The sequence below is a fragment of the Gambusia affinis genome, linkage group LG03 (genome assembly GCF_019740435.1).
Source record: "Gambusia affinis linkage group LG03, SWU_Gaff_1.0, whole genome shotgun sequence".
Taxonomy (NCBI): domain Eukaryota; kingdom Metazoa; phylum Chordata; class Actinopteri; order Cyprinodontiformes; family Poeciliidae; genus Gambusia; species Gambusia affinis.
Window position 1 is genome coordinate 8,138,912 of NC_057870.1, and position 11,489 is coordinate 8,150,400.

At 42.2% G+C, this 11,489-nt stretch overlaps 1 protein-coding gene across 1 annotated transcript; it reads left to right on the plus strand.

The window, feature by feature from the left end:
- Positions 1-300: 300 nt before the first annotated feature.
- Positions 301-11,177, plus strand: rflna (refilin A). Its single transcript, XM_044111354.1, has 4 exons — positions 301-592; positions 681-1,042; positions 9,228-9,337; positions 9,425-11,177. The coding sequence occupies exons 2-4, from the start codon at positions 824-826 to the stop codon at positions 9,756-9,758; spliced, it is 663 nt and encodes a 220-aa protein (XP_043967289.1). The 5' UTR covers positions 301-592; positions 681-823; the 3' UTR covers positions 9,759-11,177.
- Positions 11,178-11,489: the final 312 nt, after the last annotated feature.

The following is an 11,489-nucleotide window of genomic DNA, read 5'->3' on the forward strand; positions in this document are numbered from 1 at the left end:
AATTGTAATCTCATTCACGGTAAGGAACTCTGTAGCTCAGTGTATTAGATCTTTTATTTTGTCTTTTGCTGACACGTTTATCAAAGTGTTTAATAAGTGTAACTTATTATTTAATATGAAGCCTATAAAGGTTGGAAAGCTAATCAACAGCCACCTGGTTCATTTGTTTACAGCCTCCAAACTGCACAGCGGGAGACGCGGGAAGCGCTCCCCCCTGTCGGTGGTGCATGGAACTGATCCAGATCATGAGGGGCTGGACTGGATCCAGGTACAAAGCAAGGAGAGAGAGAGAGAGAGAGAGAGAGAGAGAAAGAGAGAGAGAGACACTCAAGCTGGCAGGATGATCAAGAGGGAGCTCTCTTCCTGGGAGCACACAGTCCGCAGAAACACTGAAACAGTGCGGAGCGAAGGAGAGAAGCTCATCCAGATCGATACCAGACGCACGCTTGGATTTTTTTTCTTCTAGGGAGTTTCTTACTTTTTTTTTTTTTTTTTAACTAAAGAAAAGCGACATTACAATTGCATCTCGTGGTTTATTTTCCTACATTTGGAATATTGTTCTGGATTAAATACGAGCATTCTCGACGCGCAGGTAGGCACTATAATTCCATGAGAAATAAATGCAATTCAATAACTGGTTGAATCTCCTCTGATGTTTGAATCTCACTTTCTTCATGCAGAAACCTTATTCAGAAGTTAAAAGGGATTATTTCTTCTCAGCGCGCTAGTTTGGGGGGTGATTTTCACAATAAAAGAAGAAGAAAAAGAAACCTGCCAGGTCGAGTTTGTCTAAGAGCTTTTTTCCAACTCTGCTGTCCCAGAAATGGTGGGGCACCTACATTTACAAGCGATGGATGAGAGCCTCAAAGGAAAGAACCGTGAAGGGCTGCTCGACAGTCCGGACTCGGGCTTGCCCCCCAGTCCTAGTCCGCCCTTCTGCTCGCTGTCTCCGGCTCTGATCGAGTCGCGCTCCGGCGGCTGCGCGACGCCCGTCGACAGCAATCACGGATGTTACAGAAAGGAGAGCAGAGAAGGCAAGCTGGTAAGAAACCACTCTACTGCCTCATCTGTGAGCTGGTTATTTTTATTTTACAGACATCTAAGTGCAGTTTTACTGTGATTTACTTCATGATAATCATAATAATGACAGGGCTGACGGGGGACAGAGTGAAAATGTGAGGATTTTAGCTTTTGAGCAAAAACAGACTTGAGATCAGTTCCCTCTTTCACATCTGGAGTCTCTCTCTCTCTCTCTCTCTCTCTCTGAATTCCTCAGTCGCAAACCTCTGATCTGGCTCTCACGGTGGAGATGCCACCGGCCCCTCATTAGGAGGCAACATGGGGTCCGGACCCAAGGTGTCCCCTCCAGATGAGACGTTCATGACTTATTATTATTATTTTTAGCAGAATGACATAAAGCTCCTGTTAAATCTGAACAGAAAGTGAACTTAACACTCACCAGTGATTAGTAGAGATTTTTGCTGGGGTTTTTCCTGATGAATCAAATGTAATCAGTGGGCTGTGTGCTCTCCTGCATCTGTACACAAACCCCTCAGGAGATTTCTGTTGAAACCTGTTCCTACAGGCTAATTGCTTGTAAAACAAATCTGCACCTCCCCAACCTGTTTGAAGAGAAGCAGCTGTGCACCTCCTTTAACATTTCCAGGGTTATTCTGACTGATCCGTTCATCCAGAAATGATTTGTTGCTCCTCTTTGACTTCATTAAGTAGGAAAGTAATAATAAAAATTTGAAAGAAAAAAAATAGTTGTAGGAAATACCAGCTTCCAATTTTTCATCCTATCCTTCCTAATGCTTTTGGTTCTTTTAACGAGACCAGATAATTTGAGAGAACCCCTTCCCCTACCTGTTGCTGACCACTGCTGCTCAGCTGGCTCAGGGAAGTCTGTTTCAGAGAGAAATGTTGCTATTTGAAAAACATATTTGGTTGCAAAAATAGAAATTAATAACATGCACATAAAGGAATCCACTCATCAATATGACAACACTGTTACATAACAAGTGGCAACATCTTAGAGGTGTGCTGCATATTTTGGTATCGAAACAATAACAGAGCCAGTTTTGCTGATACCGATAGATATTCCGATACTGATACTTTCATTTAAGTTTGATAAATCACCAAACTTCTGACATTTAGGTGTTTTTGTGGTTTTCTCTTTGAATTACTTTGTTCTAACTGAGGACAGAACTTGAACAAAGTTTGTAGGTGTCTACAAAATGCTTTAGTGACGTTTGAACAAGATAAACAGAAACGATAGAACAACAGAACAGATTTGTGTGTCTTTTCCTCAATAAGCAAACTGGAAAAATAAATGATCTTTTGAGAGAAAATCAAAACAATCTTTTTGTTTTTGAGGTGGAGTTGAGAAACTGAACCGCAATGTCTGTAACTACAGTATCGATGTTACCACGCTATTCTCAATCCGATACCGATACTGACTTGGTATTGATATTATCAATATGTTTTGACAATTTATGTCAAACATTGTTTTCTTAGTTAAGCTATGAAAATAACTTTTCAGTTATAGCAAAATAAGTTGACTTTCTGTTAAGTGAATAGCAGGAATTTGGGTCATGACGTAGATTTAGGCTATGCAGAAGTATTATGAAGAAATTATATTTTTGATTAGTGTAATCATCAGAATCTCATGACTGCTCTGTCTGTGTTTATAGAAGCACAGGTATCGGCGAAATCAAAGTTACCAAACATGCTCTAATCACCTGATATTATTGTGCTCCAGACACGCCTTATTTGGGAGTAAACAACTTCTACTCATTTGGCTATGCCATCAGCCAGCAATGCTTCAGACAAGCAAAAAGACGCTGCATTTGGTTTTTACTTCTAATCCTCCGAATGCTGCTGACGCTCTCTGCACCAGCAGACATTCACGTGCACAAATCGACGTTATTCTTCCAGAGATGTTTGCTATCAATTATCCACAGAGTCGGCGCATGTTGAAGCACTTATTCAGCTGAGGACAGTCGCCCTTCTCCACCCTCTTTCTCCCCCACCAAACAGAAACGACAGGATTTGATTAATGGCAACTGCAAACGTTTTCTCGTCTTCCAAAGTGAACGAGAATGAATTTTAACGAGGCATCCCGCAGTGACCTGTGTGTCACACACCGCCCCTCGGGGCGGATCGCGAGGGAAAGTCTAATGCAGGTCCCTCCCGGTTCCCGGAGCCTCCCGGAACATGCCTGCGCAGGTCGAGGTGACGGCTGAAGTGTGTGAAGGAGGGAACGGAAAAGCAGAGATTCTGCAGCAGAGCGTCCGTCTGCTGGAGCCTGACAGGAAACTCTGAATCCTCTCGGATCAGGCCCGCTCTTCCAAACGTCAGCCTCTACTGGACTTGGCTCCCTTTTGTGCGTGTGTGTGTGTGCGTGTGTGCGCGTGCGCTTTTCACGTTTTACACATGTCCTGGTGTGTTTTTGTGTTGCTTTCACATGCCGCAGAAAAACAATCCCCCTTTTCTCCCCCACCAGCTCTATTTTGGGGTGCAGGGGGTTCGTCAGAGCAGCATAAGTGTTTGATGACCTCCAGCTTCTAAACACGGATGAATGTTCAGACAGCCTGTCTGTTTACTAACCTGGCTGAGGTTCAAGATGTGTAGATAGCAAACAGCTTTCTGTTTTTCAACACAAAGACGTTCTTAAGATGTACTTCAGATGTCTAGACAACGTGTGATGATCTGGTCATCTTTAAGCCAGGATGCCAACACGTTTGACTGCACAGACTCCAGATATTTCTAGGCTTCTCAGTCAGTTATGTTGATTTTACATAAAACATAATAAAGTTCACTATGAATATATGGAAGATATTTCTATAGTAGGCAGGAAGGAAGGAAAGAAGGTAGGACACAAAGAAGACAGTAAGAAAGGAAAGTAGTGAGAAAGACAGGAAGGAAAGTCACAAGGATGGAATGAAGGAAGAAAACAAAGAAGGAAGAAAGCACAGAACAAGAAGGATATAGGAAAGAAAAAGGAAAGACAAAAGGAAGAGGCATAGGAAAGGAAGGAAGGATGGCAGAAGGATGGAATGGAGGTAAGACGAAGTTTGAGGGAGAGAATGTCTAAGACAGACATAGGAAAACTTTTAAAAAACAAAAAAATAAAGGAGGGAAGGGCTCAAGGAAGGAATGATGCAAAGATGGACAGAATTAAGAGAAGAAGAAAAGCATGGAAGTAGGAGAAATGTTGGAGGAAGAACACAAGGAAGGAGAAATACACATGGAAGGAAAGAAGTAAAGGCACAAAGAAAGAACAAATGACACGAGAAAGGAAGGAGAGAACACTTAGAGAGGAAGATCAGGAACAAAACTTGGAAATACAAACAATTTTCCAAATTCCTGCTTCTCTTTTCCATTCTTCTCTGAAAACTGCTGAAATCAAACTGCAGCCTTTTCCAGACAGCGTGAAAGCAGCACTGCTCTGAGTTTTACTCCAGGCCGAAAGAGAGCCCTGAGTTAGCGTCGAGTTTCAATACTGCTCCTAAATAGTTTCACGCACTTCCATCAAATTCAGAGCAAACACAGGATGTAAAGTCAGAGGCTGTTGCCGTAAAGAACAGCCGGCAGCTGGAAATCTATGTTTTGCTTGGCGCCGCTCCGCCCTCAGTGCCCGGCTCTGCATTGTGCATTGTGTGAACTGTAGACTGCTCAGCTGCAGACCATTTCTTCTGGGCTTCCAGGCGGGGTTTCTGCTTTGTCAATGTGACACGCTGCCTTTACAGGTGACTGCCCTCCTTTCACCAGTGTTTGCTTTGCCAGAACTCTCTGCGGAGAAACGGCCGGACCGGAAGGCCCCTCTGCTCGTGCGTGTTGCAGGCAGCGGCAGAGGGAAAGCCGATCACACACACTCGTACGGTGTGTTCAGGTCAAAGCAGAAAACGAGCCGCCTGTCGACTCGCTTCGTTAAGGCCTCGGCGGCCAAGAGAGGGAGCGCTGCCGCCCTTGGCCTGCCACTGCTCGTCTCTTCTGGTGGCGTGTGACGGCCTCCTCTGTGTGTAACCCGAGAGCTGCAGAGAAGCGGATCTCCACCAACCAGGGCGTTTGTACCAACATGACAATGTGGGACAATGTTAGGGGAAAAACTTGACTCCTACATCGGCTTGTCCCAATACACCGATTAATCGAACGATAAATGAAAATGAGCTTAATAATTTCCTTTTTCATGATTTATCTTTTTTTTCTCTCTTTACTGTCCTACCAAAAAGTGGATGATAAAAGTCATCCACTTTTATCATGCTGATGCTTTGGTCTCAACTAGCCCCTTGTTTTGACGGACAAGTTTGTTTACAGAGACTTTATAGTTCATTTTGTTTGTTGTTTCTGTATCTTGGATATTTAAAATGTCTTCCAGTACAAGTCTTGAATCTTCATTAGAATTTAAAGTTTATCAATCTTTAACAATGTGTTCTTGCATTAATATACCATTACCATTATATCACTTGAAAGTGCTCTCAAAACAACAATATTTATCGTTTATCGTAATAAGTTCTGGGACAATTTATCGTCCAGCAAAAATTTGTTGTCGTGACTTTGCCTGCAGTCTTACGGTAGCTTGCAAAATTTTCCATTCCCCTTTAACCTCTTCACGTTCCCCAAATTACAAACGCAATGATTGATGTATTCACCTCCCTTTACAGTGCTACCCCTAAATAAAATCCAGTGTAGCCAGTCGCCTTTAGGAATCACCTTTAGTAATAAACAGGGTGCTCCTCTTTTGTGTGATTTAATCTCAGCATAAATGGAGCTGTTCTGACGGTTCGAACGGCGCCACAAAGCAGACAAGTCAGAGAGAAAAGCTGAGGAGAAATTTATGACAGGGTTAGATTATAAAACAATATAACCAGCTTTGTGTGGATCGCCGTTCGATCCATCACCTCAAAAATAGCAAGACAATGGTATAGCTGCAAACCGTTCACATTCACCTGAAGGGAGAAGCTGGGCAGGGAGAGCATTCATCTGGAGAGCAAAAGGTCATTGGTGACTCTGGTGGAGCTGCAGAGATATAAAGCTCAGGTGGGAGAACCTACTGAAAAAGAAGATATATGTTTTGTCGTTTACCGTGAAGAATTTCTCACAAGAATTTTGATGTGTTGTCGTCCTGAAAAATTTCAGTTGTTGATGGTAAATGTCATGGTAATATCCATGAAAGCATCAATAAACATCAGTCAATTTGGAAACATGATTAAATGCAGTTACTGAGTGCAGTTTAGAGATATAAATCACACTGTTTTAAGTAGATTGGAGCCTGAAGAAGCAAATTTTTCAACATTATTTCTGATGGTGGTGATGTGAATGCTGTGCCATGTAGTCACTTAGAAAATAGGTAACAAATAGGGATTTTATCACCATCTTTATCATTATCACAATAGTACCACAAAATGTCACGCTAAAATCCTAAGTCCATGTCGCCCACCTTTAGTCCAGTCAAAGCCCAGACCTAAATCCAGTTGAGAGTAGGGCTGCAGAACATCAGGAAACAATCACAATGGCGATAATATTTTTGAAATATTGCCATGGCGATATCAGGTGTGACGCGTGCCTGTTTTATTCTTTCGTCTCTTTCTAATCTGTGCTGCCTACTTTATGTGACCTTTAGCATTTTTAGCAATGTCATCTGTGTCCTATAGTATCGCACTCCAAGTAGTCCTTTGCGATGTGAATATTGCAGACACTGATACTGCGACAGTCAGAATATTCTGTGCTACTTTAACTGAGAGTCTGTGCAAAGACATCAAAATTGATGCACACGGACACTTTCCTCTCAGTCTCACTGAGCTTGAGCTATTTTGCAAAGAAGAATGGTCTAATATTTTTGACCTCTGGAGCAAAAGCAAAATCAGAATAAAATACAATCTAGTTTGCATCTGTTAGGATGAAATTTGAGGTCCAAAATATATGAGCATGTTTGGATTCTGATCTGATGAAGTCTTGATGAGGTAGAATTGGTTCTTGTCCACAGTTTGGTCAAATCTGCTGCTACCTTTATCTGCCTGGCAGCGATGCAGCTAGCTCTCGTCTTGTTTCCTGTCTGCCTGTTAGCCCTACATGAAATTCTGGAGGAATCCACACAGTTTACATTGTGACTTTGTGGTTTCTTCAAATGCTCCCCACTGGGCGTAATTAGGAGCAAAGAGGGTGACAGGTTAAGCCGCACGCTGTGGCTGTGGAGAAGCATGTGGAGAGTTTGACTGACGTTGAACGCAACCCTTGTAACAGAAGCCTTTCCTGCTTTCTTTGCACCAAGTGGATTGAAAATAAATCTTAAAAAGAGTGACTGTTCTTAGATTGTTGAATCTGAAATGAAAAAAAAAAAAAAAAGCAAAACTGGAACTTCCTCATTCCTCTGCTGCTTTGCGTGTGTGTTTTTCTTTTTTCTTTTCCTCAGTGATCCAGTAAAGTAAATTTTACTCCAGCTTAAACTTAAGTTCTGATTGTATTTAACTATTTACAGCTAATGAGATATGTAAGGGCGGTCATTTCGATTTACTTTTTGAAGTCATGTCCGATCAGTCTGTCATTAAAATCATTAGAGGCAGCCAGAGCAGCCATCAAAGGAAGGCCAGGTTAAGAAAACAGAAAAATAATCTCTTAGCGAGTGAGACGGAGCAGCGTGGTTGTTGTTTTAAACTTCAGCATTGACCTTCCCTGATCTTCGCTGTGCCACTTCTCTATCACCTCATTACCCGTTTCCTTCACTCCACTGGGCTCCAAGCAGCACCACAGACACGCTTTCTTACTTTTCTTGCCATTTTTTCCTCTAATTTTATATTAGGCGAAGGCTAGTTTGAAATTCTCAAAGTGTTACCTTGAGTAATGCCAACCGGGTTTCATGATGGTAAGAAATGTCAATGTCAAATACCAATCGCTTGTGTTTCAAACAGAAAAGCAGCAATTATTCCTTCTGCTGGTAATATTAAATATTGTGGTAATTACTACAGTCACAGTCATACTATGTACATTTGTGGAGGAATCCATATATTTGCATACACTGTCATAAGAAACATAACATTTTGTTTTCTCTCCGTCTGATATTAGAGTAAACTTTATCTGATTTAGGTCAGGTAAAATGACCAACATTATCACAATTTACTATATCAGAATGTTGAGAGATGGATCTTTTATACTGTTTAATTACTTTCTTCAAAGTCAGAGGTTTACAGACAAAACGATTACTATGCCTTTAAACAAACTGGGAAAGCCCAGATGACGATGCTTTGCAAGCCTCTCTCCTTTAACCCTTGAGTTAAATTTCTATTTGAGCAAATATATAAACATGGACTGAAATGTCACTCAGAGAGGAAGAGGTTATTGCTCCAATAGTCTCACAAAAAGTCCGATCAAAGTTCGCAAATCCATCCAGAGACACATATGAAGATTTTTGTCCCAGTCTTGGTCCTGGATGGACTGGTACTTTTCAGAACAGCATATATGCCATGCATGTATGTTGGAGATTAAATTTGAGGTTCAAATTTGCTATTTTAAACATTAAAGTGCAATTAAAGGGAAACTGGGAAAATGATACAAATCAATGAACAGTCACTTTCCAAAAATAATGGTCAAAGTAAATTTTTGCCAAAAGACAATTTAGACAAGCAAGTAATTTTTTTTTTAGGGGGGACGGACTCACTTAGGCCATTGTTTAAGGAAGATGATGATATGCAGTAAATACATCCTATAATTCAAAGAGCTCATGCTGGTTTAAAAGAAAGGAATCGTGACCAGAAGTTTGAAGTTGCAACCAACTGAATTTGCCTTTCTTAAAAGCATAGAAAAACCCCCCGAACCGGGCTCCCTTCCAGCAACAGGTGGGGGATGGGCAGTACTTTGAGTAACCCAATAATTGTCTCTGGGATCACGTTGAAAATCTTTAAAAATTGGATTCGTTTGGAGACTGCTAACGCTCCTGCTGGCAGAATAAAAAGGTTTCGTGGCTTTTTAAAGGAAGAAATATTAGCTTGAAAGTATAAGATAATAAGGGCAAAGTTGCTGGATGAGTTCTATGACAGTTCTCCCCTGGGAGTGTTTGCGGAGTGAGGGTTGTTAATCTGGGTACTTTACTCTGTTGAAACCCATCAACAAGGCTGCATTTCTCTTCTTTCTTTTCTGTACAAGAATTTCTTGAAAGGCTACATAAAAAGTAGTTCAGTAGGTCTTACATGAGGCTGTGAGAAAGTGAGTCATATATTTTCTTCCCACAGCTGCCCTACCTGCTGCTGAACTGTGCAGGAACAGACCCGAAGTCTCGCATGCACCCGGTGTTCTACGGAGAGAGCATCGAGGTCAACACCAAACCGGAGCAGGAAATCAAGTTAGTCATCATACAGTCGGTTCTCTCTCTCGCTCATGTAACCACCGACACGTTCCTAAACGGCCCCCCTCCCGCTCTCCCTTTCAGGTGCACATCTGCAGTCAAGTACGACTCCGACAAGCACTACCGAGACCGGGTGGTGTGCGCCCCGGTTCCCCTGCCCACTTCCTTCAGCGAGACGGTGGTGGCGGTGCAGAACTGCACTTGGAGAAGCTACAAGACGCAGGTGTACCTGGAGCCGCGGCAGAAGCCCGTCAGCTACCAGAGCACCACCATCATCTACCCGAAACACGCCAAGAACACTTACCGCACCACCCTCAACTACAACCCCACGGGCGCCCGCCGCTGGTTCGTGTCCACGGTGCAGCTGGAGTCCACCGAGGACACGAGCCCCTGCGTCATCTACACAGAGGACCTGTAGGGCTACATGGCGCCATCAAGGGACCTCATTTGAACTTTTTCCTTTAAAAAAAGAAAAAAAATAGTGTGTTTTTCTCACCATAAGGAATTTGGACAGATCCACACCGAAAGAGAAGCGCCTGGAGTTTCAAACCCCCGCTCTTAATCTGGGAGTTAGAGTATTTTTGATTTTCTGCTGTGGCGGTCTTGAATGGGGCCTTTGGTGCTCCGCAGCTGCCCTGCAGTGGCTAATGTCTTATTTAGCATGAGAGCTAACAAGCTCAGGGCCTGTACTCCCCCTTTTGGTGGGACTGGTGCCTCGGTGACGGTGACCTTCAGATTCCTAGTGTCTGTATATAGAGGAAAGGGAAGAAAATAAAAGTAAAAATTATCGACATGTGCTGTGGATTTTACCCAGTCACACTGATGCAAAGTGTTCTGAATATGGCTCTATTGCACTTGTTTTCTACATGTCGCAGTTCCCTCAGAGGACCTGGCAAAGTAGTGGGGAATTTCTGTGCTGCCTCTGAAAAGTGGACCAAAAATAGTTTATTTTCTTTGAGTAACTCCATACGCTGGAGACCAGAAACTCCAAAAGTGACTCTGAGCAGCATCTCTCCTCATCAGCCGTGGTTAGACTGAGGAGGTGATCTGAAAACCACCCCAGATAATCACCAGCTCAGCTTACTCTTTTCAACTTGGTAGACAGGATGCTATCATGTTGGCGCTGAAGGGCTGCGATAAAAACGGTGGCCACAGAAATAAGGCTGACTTACTTTTATTTATTAAAATGTAGAAACTAGAATTACTTGGGACTGTGTGGCTGTAAGACTACATTGTCTGAACTTAAGGGAAAAGTGGAGGGAGGGTGAGCTTATTTCACACAGGAAATAAAAGCTAAAGACAAGGGAGCAAATTTATTTAGTAGGAATCCAGAACAGTTGGGCACAGAGGCTAGCAGCTAGTTTGAGAGGAGCTGAGACCAAAGCTAATTTCTTCCATTTTAAAACAGATTCGACAACAAATCATAGCGGCTAATGCAAAAGCTAATTTATAACCTATTTAAGTCATGTCACATTTGAATCGGACGCTTATTTACATCAATGATTGTTCGGTCGGTGGAAGTGCAACACCGATAAGCTTCCTGTGGAAAACAGATCTGAGTGGAACATGACTCATCTTTAGTAATAACACTAAATTTACACCAACTTAAACGCTAATTTAGTGATCTTGACTCTGCTTTATTTTTTGTGCCGTGCAGTTATTCTGACTTGAACATGTTCTCTGCTCAGTACTTGTTTCAGACAGGAAGGTCACTGGTAACGGACCGCCTCCAACGAGCCTCACCATGTAAATAACCAACCAACCTAGTCGGGACAATGTTGTTGTTAGCTTCGGCCTCCAAGACCAACTAGTCTAAGAGTATACTAAATAAAGACACCAAGAGAGTTAAAAACATTTAAGACAATCATTTAAGTGATTGTCTTAAATTTATATATATATATAAACTCCTTGATGTAATATGTAAAATAAATGTTAAATTGAGGTTTTTGAAACCAGAAAGAACTTAACTGGATGTTAAATCCGATATTAATTATCATGTGGAGCCATTTCTGATCCAATGTGTATAATCTTTTTTTGTCTCCACATCTAGTGAGTCCAAAGCAGAGCCGTGAAACCGCATGAGATCTGCCTGGTGAAGAAATTAGGGGTTTCTCTGTTTCTTATGTGTCTCAAATGTATGAAAAAAAAT

Bases quoted from the DNA above. Each gene is read 5' to 3' on its own strand.
- rflna (XM_044111354.1), top strand. From the start codon at position 824: ATGGTGGGGCACCTACATTTACAAGCGATGGATGAGAGCCTCAAAGGA. The intron at 1,043-9,227 runs GTAAGAAACCAC...TTCTTCCCACAG, and splicing joins AGAGCAGAGAAGGCAAGCTG to CTGCCCTACCTGCTGCTGAA. The intron at 9,338-9,424 runs GTTAGTCATCAT...TCTCCCTTTCAG, and splicing joins AAACCGGAGCAGGAAATCAA to GTGCACATCTGCAGTCAAGT.